This window comes from Sinocyclocheilus rhinocerous, unplaced genomic scaffold (genome assembly GCF_001515625.1).
Source record: "Sinocyclocheilus rhinocerous isolate Xijiao unplaced genomic scaffold, SAMN03320098_v1.1 scaffold957, whole genome shotgun sequence".
In the NCBI taxonomy this organism is placed as follows: Eukaryota; Metazoa; Chordata; class Actinopteri; order Cypriniformes; family Cyprinidae; genus Sinocyclocheilus; species Sinocyclocheilus rhinocerous.
In genome coordinates, this window is record NW_015649405.1 from 898,777 (window position 1) to 919,482 (window position 20,706).

Here is a 20,706-nt window from a genome sequence, read left to right on the forward strand (position 1 = left end):
AAAGCACTCGAACATACCTTGAAGAAAAGTAAACAATGTGGCAAAAATTTGTAAGAACTGTGAATCTGCTCAGAACTTTTTTCAGCAAATTGTTTGTCAAGGTGTTCAAGTTTCTGGTGCCTGGAAGTTTCTATTATGCCTAGTAAGACCTTGATTAGCTTGTTCAGGTGTGTTTAATTAGGGTTGGAGCTAAACTCTGCAGGACTGAGTTTGGACACCCCTGGTCTAGGTGTACAGAGCCTTAGTAAAAGAGTCATGAAAAGGAACACAGGAAAAGTTCACAGGAACTATAGAAGTTACAGCTCTCCATAAAAGATTGAAGAACATGTTCTTGAGACAACAAGAACATAAACAATTAATAACTCTGTAGTCTTGTAAGTCTTGTATATAAGAGCTCAAATCACATCTCAGGTGGAATTTTCCCAAAGGAATGAGAGTGACTGAATAATTTCCATGGTCCAATTAGGTCAAATGTGGATGCTTAAAGTAGGGTGACCATACGTGCCATTTTCACAGGACGCGTCCTGGCCAGGATTTCTATATTGCTTTGATTCAAAGTACCTCGACAGCGTTTCGAAAACACAAGGAACTGATGTCATACACCGATCAGTCTGCACACGCAAACAAAGCCAAACACTAGATATTTTAGACAATATAGAAATCCTGGCCAGGACGCGTCCTGGGAAAATGGCACGTATGGTCACCCTACTTAAAGGAATAGCTTACCCACAACTGAAAATTTGCTGAGAATTAAGCACCCTCTGGCCATCTTCATTGGAACAGATTTTAAGAAATTTACTATTACATCACTTCAGCAAATAGCTCATCTGCAGTGAATGGGTACTGAGAATGAGAGTCCAAATAGCTGATAAAACCATTACAGTAATCCACATGACTCCAGTGAAGTAAAGAAATGTGTTAGTAATAAACTGATCATTAAGATGTTGAACGACATTGAGACGATAAACTCGTATCTTGGCATAAGCAATAGTTAAAAATGTATAAAGGCCTTAATGATGGATTTGCTTCTTACAAACATGCAGCTTTTTCATGTTACTTGATGGACTGGAGTCATGCAGATTACTTGTTGATTGTTGTGATGTTTTTTATCAGCTGTTTGGGCTTTCTGACGGCACCCATTCACTGCACAGGATCCATTGGCAAGCAAGTGATGTAATGCTAAATTTCTCCTAATCTGTTCTGATGAAGAAACAAACTCTCTCTATATATACCTATATCTTTGATGGCCTGAGGATGAGTACATTTTCATTAAATTTTCATTTTTGTGCAAACTATTTCTTTAAATGTAAATATCACAAATAGCATCATTGCGGTGAAGCATGGTAGCTTTATGTTTCAGGGATCGTACTCAGGGACAGGAACCTCTGACAGACTACCTTCATTTATTTGATGGGCTTCTGAACAGACTGTTAAGTTGCACATTATTTCAGTGAAGCACTTCTCGGCTTGGTTTCCCTTCATTTCCTTCCCAGGTAAAATCTTTATTCACTCTTGTCTCACTTTCAGATGTATGGACGCTATACACAGGAGTTGGGGGCCTATGCCAAAGAAGAGGCAGCTCGTCTGCGTGAGGATGGAGCGCTGCGGAGGACCGCCAGTGTGCGCGGCCAGGCTCCAGAACTGCTGGAGTATGAGAAGGACCCGTGTGCCAAGTGTCAAGGTGGGTGTGTTGCATACATACGTGTGCGCCAACTGTTTGCTGGCTGGTCTGCTAGCGTCATAGCTTACTATTTACAGCAGTGGCTACATAGCAAAGCTAGGAAAGCAGAGCAAATCCACAAGGATGAACGGCAGCAGGGATCGAAAGAGGAAAAGGGTCGCAAAGGGCAGGAGGCAGAAGAGTTAGTGAGAACATGTTGGAATTGGGGATTAGGTGAGACTGATGCTGGAGATGAGTGGGAGGGATTTGACTCAAGATCTGAGCTTTACTCTGGCTGAGTAAGGCTGATGAATCAACAGTCTTGTGCAGGCCCACAAGGAATCAGTTGCAGTAGAACTTCGCATAAAGATTTAAGCTTTTCCTGCAGGACTGGAACAGTTGTACTTTCATCTCTATCTAACACAGTGCTTCTCAAACTTTTGGAGTTCAAAGCCCCCCTTTGTCCAAGACAATATTCAGAGGCCCTCCAATCTAAGCTGATGTATATACCTCTAGTACTTCTGTAAACAAAGTTTTAATAATTCTTTATAATTAGTGGGGTTTTTAGCATTTCAATGAAGATTATGTTAATAGAATTTAAGAAATTTTAAAACTTATTAGGGTTGTGCTAATAGACGATAGAATCGTGTATCGACAATAGTCAGAGATATCGCCTGTGACTGATGCCTTTGACGAAAGCAAGATGATGATGATGATGATTATTATTATTATTTTTATTATTATTATGATTCTTCTTCTTATTATTATTATTATCATCATCAGGCTAGTAATACTATCTAATTAATATTAGGGCTTATTTGTTCTATCATATTTCTTTTTCCACGTTTTTACAGTGTTGCACGTTATAACCAATCACACATGATTCTGTTGACTTTATGAATGCAATGGCCAATCAGAGGCATTCAGATGAGTCATCGCTGAAACACCAGAGTTTAGCTGTTCATTGCATGCGCGTGCTGACTGAATTCTGCTCTCTCGCGAATTCTCTCATCATAAACAACAAAGTGCAGATGTACATGCGATGTAAGTATAAGAGATTTATTCATCATACAGTGTAGATAGCTTCACTGATTATAACGGGAGTGTTTTTTAAAGTGCATAATACTCTTGCTAGACTGAAGTCAGTGATGTTTTTTGGTAATGTAAATGTTCTTTGCTCGTTTTCTGTAGCTGCTGTTTGAATAACTGAGGTAACTGTAAGCATTATAATTAGTAACTTACAATGTTTTTATTAAATTGTTATCATGTTAAATACAAATTCAGGCATATTAAAAACATTAGGGTGCTTTTGGCCTTATGCTAGAGTTGGTTCACTTTCCCGCAATGAAACTAAGTAAACAAATAAATTAGCATGATAATATTGTGTATCGGCGATCTCACAGGCTGACGACAGGACGATATGACAGTTGAGCATATCGGCCAATTATTGTCTATAGATTATCCTTGATAATCCTTGATTATTGTCTCGCCTTGCACACGTCATCAGAGAAGAAATGTCATTGCTCAGAGGTCGGGGAAGTTATTTTGATTCAAAATTAGAAGGATACATGAATACAAATATAATGACCTGTACCAATAAATTATTTATAAAAAATAAACACTGCAAAATTCCAATATTTTGCAATATTTTATAAATTTTTTTTTTTTTTTTGGTTATTTTAAAAAAAAAATTAATACTTTTATTTAGCAAAGATCTCGCCTTGCACACGTCATCAGAGAAGAAATGTCATTGCTCAGAGGTCGGGGAAGTTATTTTGATTCAAAATTAGAAGGATACATGAATACAAATATAATGACCTGTACCAATAAATTATTTATAAAAAATAAACACTGCAAAATTCCAATATTTTGCAATATTTTATAAATTTTTTTTTTTTTTTGGTGACTTTAAAGAAAACATAAATTACAAAAATAATGATAGTACTTATGTTTTGTCAATGTACCCAGACAGCGATCAAGCAGCCGTTGCTATGGTAACCCCCTCAGATGGCACGACTTCTGTTTGTGCTCTGATTAATCTAACTTTTGTGGTTGATGAAACCCTACCTGAAAACAATTTTTTCCTCTGTATGTAAAAGTTATACATAGTTTTGAGTCCTCCCCCTCTTCCTTAGGGGATTTTGAATAAGGGGAGACAGACTCCACAAAGGGCACCAACACCATAGTTCAAACACTGACTGCTGTTCTGACAAGGGTTGTTGACTAACTTAACCAGCAAGACTTTCTTGGTCAACCAGCATCACCATAATACAACATGCTGGCCAACCAGCTTTGTTAGCACTGAACCAGCACTAACCAGCATAAAGCATAGCTTTTATCATATTTAAATCCATTTCACGTATTTTCAACAAGGTTCATCAGGGTCTGCTCTAGGGATATGCCGGTATCAAATTTTAATGTTGCGATTAATTGCTAATGCTTTTATTACGGTATACGGTATTATCACGATATTTCATATACTGTATTTGAGGCAGTTCAGTGAGACAGGATATGGTCATGTCTGACGCTTGCAGATGTGGCATTTTACCTCCTGGTTTCTAGATTGCCCTCTACTGGTGATTAATTGTCACTGGTTTGTGTAGCTGTGTAGTCGTTGTTTATCAATTTGTCAGGCACATTCCACAGTGTCATCACCTGAATCTTAAAGGCATCTTCATGGTCTTCACATTTATGGTGGAGACAGTTTCCCCAATAATTTTTCAAGCATTGACGCTGAGCGTTTGCTGTTGTCTAGCCTGTAAACAACAACTTACAGCATTTATCAGCCTTTTCAATTCCCTCCACACCTCTGTGCAGTGCTCGCCATTCACCAGCAGGGAGCATAATCAGTCTGCGCTGTTTAGGGGTGATAGATGAGACACGTAGACGTGCAGTGTATCTGTAATGAGCCACTGTGTCTTTGTGTGTGCCTGTGCATCTGTGTCTAGAAGTACCTCACCGTTCACCAAAGGATGTGTTATAAGGATCCGTTACATTTGAGTTTAGAGATAAAAACTATTCGCGTAGCAGTGATTTCTTTTTTCATTTAATGGTACGTTAAGATGATTGGCTGAAAAAAGAGAGCTTTGAACAAAAGCAGTGGCCATTCATATTGGAAGTCTGTGATAAATTCCCTGAACTATTAAAAAAAAAAAAGTTGAGTTCTCATTAAATAGGCAACAGTGTCTCGCAGTCCAACGTTTTTAGTGCTAATGAGGTATCTCATTGGTTTCTTGAAATATAAATAGACTGCTCTTTTGGCCTTGTGTAATCTCCAAAGACACACAGCATCTGTCTCAATATCATCCTTCCCGCCTCCCTGTTGAGTGTGAAAAGCATGAGAAATCTATCAGCACAGTGTGCAGCGCAGGTCTTCTGATCCTCCTTGACTGAGTTTGAGGGGTTTGGAGGCTTGTCAGCTCACTACCTACACACCGGTCTACAGAGCTGGCATCATATGTCTGTTTCTTTCTCTCTGTGTCTGTCTCATTTCTATTTTATTCCTTCATCCTACTGTAATTCTGTTCCTAAACCAAGCGAGCTGCCACGCTGCACACTGCCTACATAGGTGGCTACCTACTAAGGCATCCTAACCTTCATGAAACCTCATAAGTGACTGATTTGAAGCGCTCTGCATATGCAGCAACACGTACATTGGGCTCTGCACTGGATTTTCATCTCTAATAGCTTGCCATTAGCTTGTTAAGCTGACTGCATGGTGCTCTAATAACTATATATAACTATATTATCATTACCTTAAAGTACTGAGGAAAGTAGATATAACCAACATTTGTTTGAGTTTACTTGCTATTGATAAAATGATACACTAATTAAAGGTATAGTTCACCCAAAAATTTAAATTCGGTCATTAATCACTCACCCTCATTTCGTTCCAAACCCGTAAGACCTTCGTTCATCTTCAGAACACAAATTAAGATATTTTTGATGAAATTCGAGAGCTTTCTGGCCCTGCATAGACAGCAATGCAACCGACACGTTCAAGGCCCAGAAAGGTAGTAAGAACATTGTTAAAATCGTCCATGTGACATCAGTGGTTCAACCGTAATTTTATCAGGATACAAAAATACTTTTTGTGCGCAAAAAAGCAACAACTTTATTCAACAATTTCTTCTCTTCCCAGTCCGTCTTCGATGCACGTTCACAACAGTACCATGCATAGCCACTGATCCCGTGACACATGTCTCCGTTCATTTTAACCTATAAGAAATGGACTTTACGACTTTATCCTTATTTTTATAGTTAATTTGAGGCAGTTTTTGGCATTCTTTTAATTGCAAATGTCAAGAGTGCATTATTGTAATACGAGAGGGCACCAGCACAAATCTCTCGGCTTGCTCTCCCATATATATAGTGATCAAGGCTCTGCGCTCACTCAGATATTAGGCTACGTGTGCGCCCTCAAACTCTGTCCTGTGTACACGCGAATAAGTGCTTATTGTAAACATGTATTTAATAAACAATTTTATTTAGTGAAGCGCAACCCTCATAGAAAGAATTTGTGTATTACTCGGTTGGTAATGTATTTGCAGTCCGTGCGTTTCACTTCGCAACATACATTTTGTGTAGTGAATTCATCAAATGCACAAAAATTCATCTTTGCCCACAAAAAGTATTTTTGTAGCTTCCTAAAATTACGGTTGAGCAACTGATGTCAAATCGACTATTTTAACGATGTTCTTGAATGTGTCAGTTGCGTTGCAGGATCATAAAGCTCTCGGATTTCATCAAAAATATCTTAATTTGTGTTCCGAAGATGAAGGTCTTGCAGGTTTGGAACGACATGAGGGTGAGTAATTAATGACAGAATTTTCATTTTAGGGTGAACTATCCTTTTAAAATTCATAGAAGCACACTGAGATATTGGGTATGATAATACATTTTATTCACACTAAACAATTTTCTCAGTACTTTTAAGTATTGTGCAAAGGATTTTTTCACAGTGTGCTTTGGGATTGCCTTTGCTGTGAAGGATATGTGTGATGTGTTGGCCATAAGAGAGTATCTTGGCAGGCAGCATAATTAAGATGTCTACCTTTTGGTCGAGAGCATGCTTATGATGTTTTTTAAATGTGGCCTTTGTAGGCAGCTCATTAGCTTTTGAGATGAAGTCAGTGTTGTTTTGTCAGCTTCTTATAAAATAATTTAATAAATTCACGTATAAATATAGGCAGTCGCGGTTTGTGCTTTCTGGGCCTGTTTCCAGAATACAACAACATATTTGAGTTTATTAGCGCTTGACCTACACAGTACAATAGAGTATAACCGACCACTAATAGCAGTTGTCAAATTTCTCCACCTACAGTCTGAGCTGCACTATATAAAATTTCCATTTTCCTCCAGTGTTTCTGCCTGCTCCAGTTTATTCTTTACCCCAGTGATGTGTAATTGCAAAAGAGAAATGTATTGATTGATTTAGATGGTCAGTTTTTAATAAAACAGGTAGGATTTTTTTTTTATCAGATGGCCTGGTTAGATTTTTAATTACCCTGACAAAATTTTCACTGGCATCAGCACAAAAAAAAATGTATGTAGTGATAAATTTTTATATGTTCTAGAAATAATCTAGATATGTTTCATTGAATGTAGGCTCTGTTTACAAATAGACCTGCATTTTTATGACAACTTCATGGCAAAGTGACACATTTATAAACATACTTTTGCTTAACAATAATGGCATGCAGTACAAAACATGGTTAACTATATTTTATTTGGATAGTCCACTTTAGACATTCTACAGTTAACAGTCTACTAACGACTAATGCTCAAATGACTAATGGTTGACATGTAGGCTAGTTGCAAAGTTACTTATAGTTAGTAGAAATTGCAGTACCAAAATAAAATGTTATCCAAAACATTAGGGATCTCTAATTTTGCTCTGTAATAAACCAGATTATTGAAATCAAACAGTGTGCCTTGATCAACTTATTTTGATTAAGCATATTTTGTACATTTGTCAAAACAAGTTGCATGCTTTTTCGTTTGAGATCTGGCATCATATATGCCCATAAGCAAACAGAGCATATAAGCACATATCTCTCTCTCTCCCTTGTATAATTAGACTTTATTTGTGAATTTTAAGATGACAGAGGGGGGTAGATTTGCGACAAGCTGTCAGCATCCTGCTGTTTGTTCTCTATGCAACTTTAGAGCGAAATCCTACCACCATAGCCGACTTAATGTTTTGGATCTGTGGATAAAAACAGAGAACTGGCAGTGGTCCACCAGCTCGCCCTCATGGGAAACTGTGAGGCTCAATGCAGAAAATGCCGCATAAGTTGTCATATCAGGCAGAAAGGGGGCCGATACTATTGCCTCTCACCGAACCTCCTACACATTTCTACTCGCTCTGGGGATATAAATAGATCTTGGATATATAATACATTGTTATATTATGCATGCATGCCACATAAGGATGTCACTTCCAGTGCTGGCCTGTGACTCACTTGTCAAAGACACTAAAATCTGTGTGGGGAAGCATGGGCTCTGCATATTTTTTACGGTTATTCCTCAAACTCCAATTAAGTGTCAAAATATGCCGCATCTCAGCACTTCTGTCTGGTGCGGTTTGGAGATAAGCACTGCAGGTTTGCGCGTCCAAAATGCGTCTTGAGTTGTGGTAAATTTGGTTCGGCTTATTGCTTTCTCGGTTGTGGATTGTTACAGGGTTTATTTTGAAAGCAAAGGCATCTGTTGTGCCACTTCAGTGGGCAAATCTGCCCGTGTGCCAACTCCCTCACAGAGGAGCCGGGCAAAGGGCCGCTGAGAGGGTGCTGAAGCTGGCGGGGCAGCGTCTCTGTCACATACTCAGAGGTGTCCCTTCACCTGCCGTGACCCTTCCCTTTCCGCTGTCTTTCAGATGCGTCTTATCTTCACACACACAAGCCATTTCCTGTCTGGGTCTCCGCAACCCTGTCCACCTATGCAACAGCGCAATTGTTCACACTCTGTTTTCTCATGAGTCTGGAAACATGGGATTCCAGGGGAAAACAAGCTTTTATGAGCAATTGTTCACTTCGTTAAAGCATACTGTGCACCTACTGCTGGGTTCGGGTAATTGCTCTGGGTTGTTCATTTCCTATTCATTCAGCCTGTATCTATGAACACAAAGAAGAGGGAAATGGTGGATGTTTTAGGTGCTTAATGGATTAGATCACTCAAAAATGAAAATGATGACTACATTCACTCACCCCCTGGTCATTAAAAACCAATGAAACCAAAGAAATGGAACATGAATGTAGAAATTTGAAGAATTTTGCTGGTTGCTCTTGGCATGCAATCGCGATTAATCACATCCAAAATAAGTTTTTGTTTACATAATATATGTATGTGTGCTGTATATATTTATTATGTATATATAAATACACATGCATGTATATTTCAAAAAAAATATGTTATGTTTATATATTAAATATATTTATTTATAATATAAATTATATGAATATAAATATAGACATGTAAATACATGTAAATATTTTCAAAATATATACTGTATGTGTGTGTATTTATATATACATAATAAATATATACAGAACACACATATATTATGCAAACAAAAACCTTTATTTTGTACGCGATTAATCGTTTGACAGCACTAATATACGTATATATATATATATATATATATACATAAACTATTAAGTACACAACTGTTATAACATTGATACAGAACATTGCTAATAATAAGAAATCAACATGTTAGAATGATTTCTGAAGGATCATGTAGCACTGAAAATTCAGCTTTGCCATCACAGGAATAAGTTAAATTTTAAAATATATTCAAATAGAAAACAGTTATTTTAAATTGTAAAAGTATTTCAAAATATTATTTTTTTTACTGTGTTTTTGATGAAATAAATGCCGTCTTGGCCTGCAGAAGAGACTTCTTTCAAAAACATAAAAAAACGTACAGACCCTAATCTTTTGAACAGTAGCATATACAGGTGCATCTCAATAAATTAGAATGTCGTGGAAAAGTTCATTTATTTCAGTAATTCAACTCAAATTGTGAAACTCGTGTATTAAATAAATTCAATGCACGCAGACTGAAAATATTTTTTCATGCTGCTTTTGCATATTTTTAAGCTTCAGAGCATTGGTGCTCATTACTCAGAACTGCTTGGACAGGAGCAAACAGCATATTATTATAATTCACTGTTTGCAAAAAAAAAGAAAGTAATACAGGTTTGCAATGACATTAGGGTGAGTAAATGATGACAGAATTGTCATTTTTTTGGTGAATTATTTCTACAATGTCTGTCTGCAGTCTGTACGTCACGGTGTAAGAAGTTCTTGATTTCCCGTGTGGGTGAAGACTGGATCTTTCTCATCCTCCTGGGGCTTCTCATGGCATTGGTCAGCTGGGCCATGGACTACACTATTGCCTTCTGCCAGCAAGGTGAGAGAGAAAAGAATGAAAAGAAAGAAAAGGACAATGTTCTGCTTGACAGGGTTCCATGAAAGTACAGATGGTGTCATTTAATAATTTTTTTCAGTGGGATATCGTCATCATGTGTATTCTGGGATGGGAGGGACATTAATGCCTGAACGAATTGGTGCCAACTCACTGACCTCTTTTTTTACAAAAGAATCCGTTTATTTACAAGGACTGGGGTGTGGCAGTTCAGTCAATTAACAAAAAGGCACAGAATTGTCTTAGTTACATATCAAGGGCAGTTTTTTTTTGCGTTGCATCATTAAGTGACATCAAGTGCTTTCCACATATAAAAACACCTCAGAAATTTACAAAAATGACAAATAGTACTTTTAGATATGTTAAGACAGATATGTTAAATGATGTACAGTCACATGAAATGAAGACTCCAGTCATATCAATGGCCCAAAAAAAGGTATTTTATTTTACACAGGGCCTGAGTCCACACCATGGTCTTGCAATGTCGCGTGGAATGTACATGAATAGTCTATAGCTGTACCAAATGACCATACATTATGCAATTTTACTATGTACTATATTCATACCATCTAGTGTATGAATTTTAGACAGTTGAGTGCATGTTGAGTACATTAAGTACATTTTTTTTGGTTCATTAAGTGCACCATCTGGGTATATGAAGTGTGCTTTTTCCTTTTGCAATTTTCAATATGAACACACTACTCACACCATTTATACTACAAATGGCATAGAATAGCGCATAAGTACACAGATTGGAACACATCTTATTCCTCTATAGAGATGTAATTATATGGTGTGTGTGTCGTGTCTGCAGCACAGAAGTGGATGTATGGTGGTCTGCACAGTAACATGTTGCTGCAGTACCTGGCCTGGGTCACTTACCCAGTGGTTCTCATCACCTTCTCCGCCGGCTTCACACAGATACTGGCGCCACAGGCAGTGGGTGAGATATGCACACACACTCACCCATGCTCACATAATCAATTTAAGCCAAATGGCCTTTACGTGTTCTCAGATCTCTTAGTAACCCCCTTCGTCTTTTCTTCCTCTAGGCTCTGGGATCCCAGAGATGAAGACCATTCTCCGAGGTGTGGTGCTGAAAGAGTACCTCACTTTCAAAACCTTCGTCGCCAAAGTGATTGGCTTAACTTGTGCCCTTGGAAGTGGCATGCCTCTAGGCAAAGAGGTGCATGAGAGGGGATATCTGATCCTAGATAAGCATTCTAATGCTAAAGTACTTCAAGCCTTCGCCCTGTGATCACATCTGTTATTTCTATCTCCTCTTGCATCCTCTAGGGACCATTTGTTCATGTTGCCAGTCTGTGTGCTGCTCTGTTGAGCAAATTCATGGCCTTGTTTGGAGGAATCTACATGGTGAGATGCTTTCTACTAATGCTGTCTTTTGTCAGTAACTTTCTGACATTTCATACTTTGGTAACACTTTATAATACCTTCCACTAACAAACATAATTATAATATGCGCTACAGAACATTATTTACAATCAAATAATCAGAAATGTATTATACAGTGGCTACATTAAGAATTTGCACCCTTTTGGGCACTTAAAATTGTATGAATCTCATTGCATTAGATAACAAATGTGAACATGCTCCAAGATTTTGCTCTTTTGTACACACGGCACAAGTTTGAATATATCTGATATGTTCAGACTCTTCTTGAAAAGAAAAAATGAATTAAAACAACAATCGTTGGGGAACCATCTACTAATAATATTTGACTGTACGTTAACTATTGATCAATTAAACATCATATAACATTTGTTAAATGCATCTTAATGAAATGGCCTATAAATAATGACCTATTAATGAGAGATATTACAAAGCGTTACCAATGCCTTGTGTTTGTATCATCACTTTACATGTCACTGCACTTGGAACGTCATGGCCTTGTTCTTCCAGTCTCATCTGCGTGTATCATACAAACAAGCAGCTGAGGGATCTCTAGGGTTTTTGGTTAGTCTGTGATTAGTCGGAGTACATAAGGTATCAGTTCTCAAGGGAATTGCAAGCGCAGTGAATGGAGCCGTTTGTAAATCATGCTAAAATGAGTCAAACGGCCTTCGTGTGATACCATATCAACCCTCTAGACTTGCCCACAAAGTAACCTAAGAAATCACAGCACGCTGGGGAATGGATCAATAACATGTTGTTAGAGCAGAGTGAATCTGACAGAAAATCGGAGACCATAAACATTATGGCACATTTTAACTGTTTCACTGTAATTGAATGCACTTTAATTAGGCAAATGTCAATGGCATGTTTACACAGTCAGTCAGGCAGTGGGGTCCGGGAGAAAACGGGCTGTGCTGATAATTATTTGTCTGACAGACACCTCATACCTGTGGGTGTTACTTTGATATTGGGATATGAATGAGCACCAATTAGTGCCAGGGTAAAAGAAAAATACTCTAGTAGCAAAATGGAGGGGATTATGTAAGCCTGTTTCTGCCACTGAATAAAAAATAAAAAAGGTAATAGTGAGATTTTTTTTCTCACAATTGTGAGCTTACATCACACAATTCTGACTTTTTTCTCAGAATTGTGTGATGTAAACTAACAATTGCGATATAAAGTCAGAATTGCGGGATATAAAGTCGGAATTCTGAAATAAAGTCAGAATTCTTTTTTTTAACCATTACCCTAACCCTGTCAGAACTGGACATTATTAATCACAATTACAAGTTTATATCTCACAATTCTGAAAAAAAGTCAGAATAGCTAGATATAAACTCACAATTGCGGGAAAAAAAGGCAGAATTGTGAGTATATCCTGCTATTCTGACTTTATAACTCGTAATTGTGAGTTTGTATCAGGTAATTCTGAGGTAAAAAAGTCAGAACTGCTAGATGTAAACTCACAATTACGAGAAAAGCAGTCAGAATTGTGAGATAAAAACTCACTATTACCTTTTTTCTTTTTTATTCAGTGGCAGAAATGGGCTTCCGTAGGGGATAATGTTGCCATATAGAGGGAAAAATTCCCTATGACATCAGAATAATTTATAGGGGTGATTGCGGTTTATCAATAAGATTTAATACACGACTGAATGATTAGAACGATCATTTTTAATTAAATTATTTATTTTTTGTAGATACAGACTTGAAACAACAGCAGTGTAAGTACTTAAAGTATTGATAGGTTTTGAAAGAACAGAGTGCAGATACTCACATGTATGTGTGTTATTTTGATTTACTGCTGAAGGAAGAGCCCTTTGAGGGAAACAAGGTAAGATGCAGGTATTATTATGTTTGGGTGTGTCCATGTGATCAGATTGATTGAAAGTGTTATAATGAAAAGAAAAAGCGAATTTATTTTTTTTTTAAATCTCCATTTGTGATTCTTTTTTTCTCAAGTTTGCCATTTTTCCATTGTAATTTAGAGTCTTACTGGACTTCATCCTCCCTGGCCGTAGCAAACCGTTCACAAAGATAGCACATAGTGAATGAAAGAGCAGTGTTTGTCCATTTTTTTATTGTGTTCATAGCAATACCTTGTTCCGCATGTCGTTGCCATGTATCCGTCAGTGTAATTACCCTGTTCCACTTTTAGCTGCCTGTAAAATGCCACGACAACAGTCGTTTGAAACAGGATTTGCATGTATTGGGTTTTCTTGTTAATCTGACAGAACGAGCTGAGAAACACAGAGATGCTGTCAGCCGCCTGTGCAGTGGGGGTGGGCTGTTGCTTTGCAGCCCCTATTGGAGGTAAGTCCAGACATTGTGATCATAGCTGGCCACTGGAGATAACGCCATATCACATTTACGACAGTAACGTTTCCCTGTATACTTCCAGCTTTGAGCAGAGTTGTTTGTCATATGATCTGCTGTGTTGTGGCAGGAGTGCTGTTTAGTATTGAGGTCACATCTACGTTCTTTGCTGTGAGGAACTACTGGAGAGGATTCTTCGCTGCAACCTTCAGTGCCTTTATCTTCAGGGTGCTGGCGGTGTGGAATAAGGATGAGGGTGAGGGAGAAATCCGTCATGATAGCCAGCACAGTCAGATTTTTCATTCGTCATAAATTTCTGTCATTCTCTCTTCGCCATATTGCAGAGACAATCACGGCTCTCTTTAAAACGCGTTTTCGTCTGGACTTTCCCTTTGACCTACAAGAGCTTCCAGCTTTTGCTGTGCTCGGGTTTGTGTCTCACCTTTGCCATCTTTCTCCTAAACACAAATTTGATTTACATCATTTAAATGATGGTAGTCAAAAGACAGATTTCCTGCAAACTGATATCCTTGTCTAAGAACATTTGTGTTAAAAATGTCTAAGCTCTTTAGAACTGTTTATTTGCAAAGCCTAAACTTCTTGTACTTGTGTTCTGGTTGACAGGCCAGGTTCACACATCTAGTCTGTAAATCCAACAAGTTAGTTATTCTTAGTTCTTAGCTGTAAAATAGAAATGTGCAGTGATCATAGTTATACAGTACCTCTTGTCATGTTTTATGAGATTGATGTTTCAGTTCTTCTGTTGTTAATGTTTTTTTAGGATTGCCAGTGGTTTTGGAGGGGCGTTGTATGTCTACCTGAACAGGATCATAGTGGAGTCTATGAGAAAACAGAAAACCATCAACAAGTTTTTGCTAAAAAAGTGAGTTTTTTTCACAGCTTCTCTTACATTAACAATAATTCTTGTTGTACAATGTATTTTGTTTAGGTACTAGCACAGCATAAAATTTCATTTCATTGTTAAGAATGTTACAAAACATTATCACTAAATAATAATTCAATTTTTATTTGTATTTTTTAAATAAATAAATAAAATGATTATTATATTATATTATAGTAACAAATGTATTTTTTAATATATAAAAAGCAATTATTCTTTCTCATGTTTGGCTTCCCATAGAAGACTAGTGTATCCAGCAGTGGTCACTCTTCTTGTCTCTACACTCACCTTTCCTCCAGGGTTTGGACAGTTTATGGCAGGCCAGGTCTGATGTTTGAGATTTACTGTGTGTCTCATTGAAATTTTCAGATTTCCTCTCTATATCTTTTTTCTTTCAACACAACCAGAATTTTTCAGTCTTTCAAGTGATCATTTTGTTCCAGATCAGTAATTATGCATTAAATAACAAACTGTGCTTCCTCCTCATTTAGCTGACTCAACATGAGTCACTAGTGGCACTGTTTGACAACCAAACCTGGTACAAGCAAGGTGTTTCTGAGGAGTTTGTGTACTCAAGTCACGTACCTCAGGCCTGGAAGCACCCACAAGTCAGTGTGTTCATCACACTCCTCCTCTTCATTGTCATGAAGGTGTGTCTCACCATATTATGTAAAATATAAAGGAAAATAAAAAGGAATAATTCAACCAGAAATGTACATTTGCTGAAAATATACTCACCTGCAGGCCATTCAAGATGTAGATTAGTTTGTTTCTTCATCAGAGCAGATTTGGAGAAATTTAGCATTCCTGCACTTGCTGACCAATGGATCTTCTGGAGTGAATGGGTGCCATCAGAATAAGAGTCTAAACAGCTGATAAAAACAGCACAATAATCCTAAAGTAATCCACATGACTGCAGTCCATCAATTAGCATTTTGTAAAGTGAAACGCTGCTGGTTTGTAATAAATAAATCCATCGAGATGTTTTAACTTTAAACTGTTGCTTCTGGCCAAAATAATGGTCTATAAGTCAATATATTGCTTCCTCCGGCGAACAAGTCCATCCCCTGTTGTTCTCTCAAATCAAAATCCACCAACATATTTCTTCAGAACTGTTTTTACTTGTAAACGGTGCTTGATCTGTGCATATTTATCCTTTATACCTTTTCACTGGAGAAATATTATGTATCCCTAATTGTATAATGTTATGGATAGAATACTTGTATTTTAGCCAGAAGCAATGGTTTGAAGTTAAAAACATGTTAATGATAGATTTGTTTATTATAAACGCACAGGATTTTGACTTCACAAGATGGTAATTGATGGACTGGAGTGGTGTGGATTACTTGTGGCAACTGTTTGGACTCTCATTCTGACGGCACCCATTCAGGATCCACTGGTGAGCAAGTGATGTAAATTTCTCTAAATCTGTTCTGATGAAGAAACAAACTTATCTACATCTTGGATAACCTGAGGGAAAGTACATTTTCAGTAAATGTTTATTTTTGGGTGAACTATTTCTTTAACAGCAATTTTAAACACTGGGCAATATGTGACAATATGTGACCCTGGACCACAAAACCAGTCATAAAAGGGTCAATTTTTTTAAATAAGCAAAAATATTATTTTTGTATATTATTATATACTTATATACTTAATTTTAATAAATAAGCTTTCCATTGATGTATGGTTTGTTAGGATAGGACAATATTTGGCCAAGATACAACTATTTGAATATCTGGAATCTGAGGGTGCAAAAAAATCAAAATGCTGAGAAAATCGCCTTTAAAGTTGTCCAAATGAAGGCCTTAGCAATGCATATTACTAATCAAAAATTAAGTTTTGATATATTTACGGTAGGAAATTTACAAAATATCTTCATGGAACATGATCTTTACTTAATATCCTAATGATTTTTGGCATAAAAGAAAAATCGATAATTTTGACCCATACAATGTATTTTTGGCTATTGCTACAAATATACCCCAGCGACTTAAGACTGGTTTTATGGTCCAGGGTCACATATGTGAATAATGTATGCAACATTGCATTATACTGGTTATTTTGTAATTGTTCTAGTTGCAAAAACAAAACATCTGGTCATATCGTCTCTGAAATGTCAATTACTCAGTATTAACTTTATTGAACTATGGACCTTTTTCACATTTCCGGCTTTCTCAGCTGCAGAAGTCATCATAGTTGGGTTAACTTGAAGAGCAGTGAATGGTAGAGTACCACAAATATATTTTTTGCATTCCCATTTGCTCAAATAGCAAAAGAAAAACTCCACGATAGTGTTTTCATGAATTTCAATAAAAGGAAAAAAATTGAGAGAGACTGATAACGGCAGTCAGAAGAGAGAACGATGTCAAATTTGCCATCGCTCCCATAGATGCTGCATTAGAAACACCCTCGCATTAGCGTTAACTAGTTTTTTTGTAATTTGATGCAAAGGTGATATAATACAAAGTATAGTGTTATAAATGTACATACATTTAAAAAAAAAATCAAAATATAAAAAACTTTCGAGGATTTATGATGCTGATGACTGTTAAATGCGTCATCACAGTCTTGTGAAAAGGGTCCATTGTGTATGTTGAATTGTGTTGATATATTAAAAACCAGCACAGTTTTGCAAAACTAGAGGTATTTCGTATTGCTTGGCGGGAAAGTAACCTATCCTACAGAAAAGCATTACAAACTGCTAGATCTGATTACTTTTCTTCTCTTTTAGAAGAAAACAAACAATCACAGCCGTCCGGATTTTCAGTACAGCATTGCGATTGCGACTGTGATATTGCTTAATTATTAAAAATTTCTTTGTCCAAGTGTGTGACCTTGTGGCTTCTAAATGTTTTCCTCAGTTCTGGATGTCAGCTGTGGCCACAACAATGCCTGTGCCTTGCGGGGCCTTCATGCCGGTTTTCCTCATTGGTATGTGATTATAGTGTGCGTGTGTCGTTTTTGAAAGTCAACACTGTGGGATATGCTTTTTTGGTTTCCATTTCAATTCAGTATTGAATGAGCAAGCAGTTGCACTTTATTTTACAGTACGTGTGCTTACATGTACTTACGGTGTACTTGCAGTGTACTTACCTAAGAAAGTACTGGTAATATAAGGTAACTACATGGGGTAGGGTTAGGTTTAGGGTTAGTATCTAGTTATTACCTAGTTATAGTAATTACTTTAATAAGTACACAGTATGTACATGAGTAACAGGACTGTAAAATAAAGTGCTACCGAGCGAGCACTTTTGAACATTATTTTGTTCTTGTGTTCATACCAGCCATTATACTTTAGTTTGTTCTTAATGGTTGTTTTCCTTTTCCCGCAATCATGTTCTCCATTTCCATCCCTCATCACTGTCTGACTCACTAAAGCCTGTGTGTAAACGTGTCAAAATCACTGGAGTCAATGTTTGTGACTTCACGTAAGTATTCGTCAAGCACGTGTTGGTGTTTTTTTTTTTCAAAATTGCTGTTTTTGCCACCTCCAGAATGTCATAGAATCTACAGTGTGAATTCTGTGTGTCGTACAGGAGCTGCGTTCGGTCGACTGGTCGGCGAGAGCATGGCCGCTGTCTTCCCCGAAGGGATACACGCCGACAGCACTGTATATCCCATAGTTCCCGGCGGATACGCAGTTGTAGGTGAGAGCGTAGATTGTGCATGCCTTCTCGCGGATGTCCATTTGTTTTCTTTCAAAAGCCATCAGTTTCAGCCCGTCGTAGCTATATCTTATTCACACACGTAATTGAACCTGCAGGGTGTTGTATTCAAGAGTCATACATTTTTCATTAACCCACACAGACCAACAGCCAAATTAGATCTTGCCTGTGGAAATGGCTTCAGCGGTAGCGCTGCATTGTGCAGCGGAGCAGAAAGCTTGTCAGGAGCACAATAGGAAATCAGATGGCTTGCGGCGGGTGACTGCTACTGTAATTTGATGCGGGATGAAATGGTGATTCCCACAGGGGCGGCGGCTCTTTCTGGTGCAGTCACTCACACCGTATCCACCGCCGTCATTGTGTTCGAGCTGACCGGACAAATCTCGCACATCCTGCCCGTGATGATCGCTGTGATTTTGGCCAATGCCGTGGCTCAGAGTCTGCAGCCTTCCCTCTATGATTCCATCATCCGGATCCAGAAACTTCCCTACCTGCCAGAGCTGGGCTGGGGACAGGAGTGAGGGCTGTTACGTAACTTCCCCAAATTATCACTCTCATATCATTCCCCTGGCTTTTTGAATGCTTACTCCCATCTCTCTCTCTTTTTTTTACCTGTAGGAAATATAATATCCGTGTGGAGGACATAATGGTGAGAGACGTGCGGTATATCACTCTCTCCTCCTCTTACCGGGATCTGCAGGAAGCTCTCATAACAGGCCAGCTTAAAACCCTGGCCTTGGTGGAGTCCAAAGGTGAGACATATAAAATATCTGTTTAAAGGTATATTTTGCACAACAAAATCAGTTGTTCTGCACATGTTCTTCATACCACTATCTTACATTAGGAATTTTAAAGGGGTCTTATTATGCTTTTTTTACTTTTTCAACTTTAGTTAGTCTGTAATGTTACTGTTTGAGCATAAAAAGATCTGCAAAGTTACAAAGTTCAAAGTCCACTTCAAAAGGAGATATTTTATTTAACAGAAATCACTTTTCAAAAACTACAACGAAAGACTCGTTTGGACTACAACGCATATCTTCCGGGATTTGTGATATCACAAATATCGACGAATGGGACGAGACCTGGTTGAGCTGCACTAGAGAAGGCAACGAGTGTTATCACTATGACAACAGTTGATAACACGCAGACACGCTAGCTTTCCCAAGGCAGACGAACTTAAAGTGGTTCCAATCATCCGGGTTTAAATCGCGCTCAAATTGATTTGATTTTGACACAATATTTACACTGAAGCTAGCAGGCGGCTATGGTAAGGGACATGACATTTCCCGACCAGGCACCGAGTGCTGCCAATCACAGCACACACTGACCCAGCTAACCAATCACAGCACATTTCGTATTTCAGAAGGCGGGCCTTCATTTGATACAGGAACTATTCGAGCCGTTCATGCCAGACTGGGGAGAGAGGTGCTGTAATAATGTAAAATATGTGAAAAATTATGTGTTTTTCGAACAACCTAGTATGAGAGCCTGTTCTAGTACACCCCCAAAACAAAATCAAGACTTCGTAAAAGAGCATAATGGGACCCCTTTAAGACCGTTTTAGACAGTCTTCTTCCCAAAGTGTCTTTTTTTCCCCATTTTGCCCAATATAGAAGAGTGATTCAGCTGAAATAACTCTGCAATATCAACTTTTGATTGCTGAACCATTTTCGGCAAGAAATGAGCTGCACTCAAAATGAGTTTTCAATTACTGATGCCAATATCTAGAGAGCAAAGTAGTGCGTGTGCATATGTGTGTGTGTACTTCATATAATGCATATATAAAATATGAGTTTTATTAATTTCTTTAAAAAAAACTTGCTGACAAAAACCTATATTATTATTATTACTATTATTATACTTTCTAGAAAGACTACATTAAACTGAGCAAATGTTACAGTAAAGAACTTTATAATGTTACAAAATATTTCTATTTTAAATAAATGTTGTTCTTTTGAACATCCTGAAAAAAAGCATGCACAAAAATATTAAGAAGCACCACTGTTTTGAACATTTATAGCGGGTAAAATAAGTATTGAACACGTCACCATTTTTCTCAGGAAATATATTTCTAAAGATGCTGTTGACATGAAATTTTAACAAGTTGTCGATAACAATCCAAGTAATCCATACATAAAAAGAAAGCAGAACAAATAAGTTCAGAAATTAAAGGGATAGTTCACCAAAAAATGAAAATTCTGTCATTAATTACTCACCCTCATGTCGTTCTAAACCCGTAAGACCTCCGTTCATCTTTGGAACACAAATTAAGATATTTTTGATGAATTCTGAGAGCTCTCTGACCCTCCCATAGACA

General features: G+C 37.6%; 1 protein-coding gene across 1 annotated transcript in view; it reads left to right on the forward strand.

The window, feature by feature from the left end:
• The first annotated feature begins 1,527 nt into the window (after positions 1-1,527).
• The window catches only part of LOC107710554 (chloride channel protein 2-like), a 38,054-nt gene continuing 18,875 nt past the window's right edge, over positions 1,528-20,706 (forward strand). The window contains exons 1-15 of the mRNA XM_016515359.1: positions 1,528-1,681; positions 9,945-10,076; positions 10,906-11,034; positions 11,144-11,277; positions 11,388-11,465; positions 13,739-13,817; positions 13,951-14,076; positions 14,165-14,249; positions 14,602-14,703; positions 14,962-15,046; positions 15,213-15,371; positions 17,586-17,655; positions 18,261-18,371; positions 18,696-18,906; positions 19,008-19,141. Of these exons, the coding sequence (XP_016370845.1) occupies positions 1,528-1,681; positions 9,945-10,076; positions 10,906-11,034; positions 11,144-11,277; positions 11,388-11,465; positions 13,739-13,817; positions 13,951-14,076; positions 14,165-14,249; positions 14,602-14,703; positions 14,962-15,046; positions 15,213-15,371; positions 17,586-17,655; positions 18,261-18,371; positions 18,696-18,906; positions 19,008-19,141 (1,789 nt within the window). The remainder of the gene's footprint in view (positions 1,682-9,944; positions 10,077-10,905; positions 11,035-11,143; positions 11,278-11,387; positions 11,466-13,738; positions 13,818-13,950; positions 14,077-14,164; positions 14,250-14,601; positions 14,704-14,961; positions 15,047-15,212; positions 15,372-17,585; positions 17,656-18,260; positions 18,372-18,695; positions 18,907-19,007; positions 19,142-20,706) is intronic.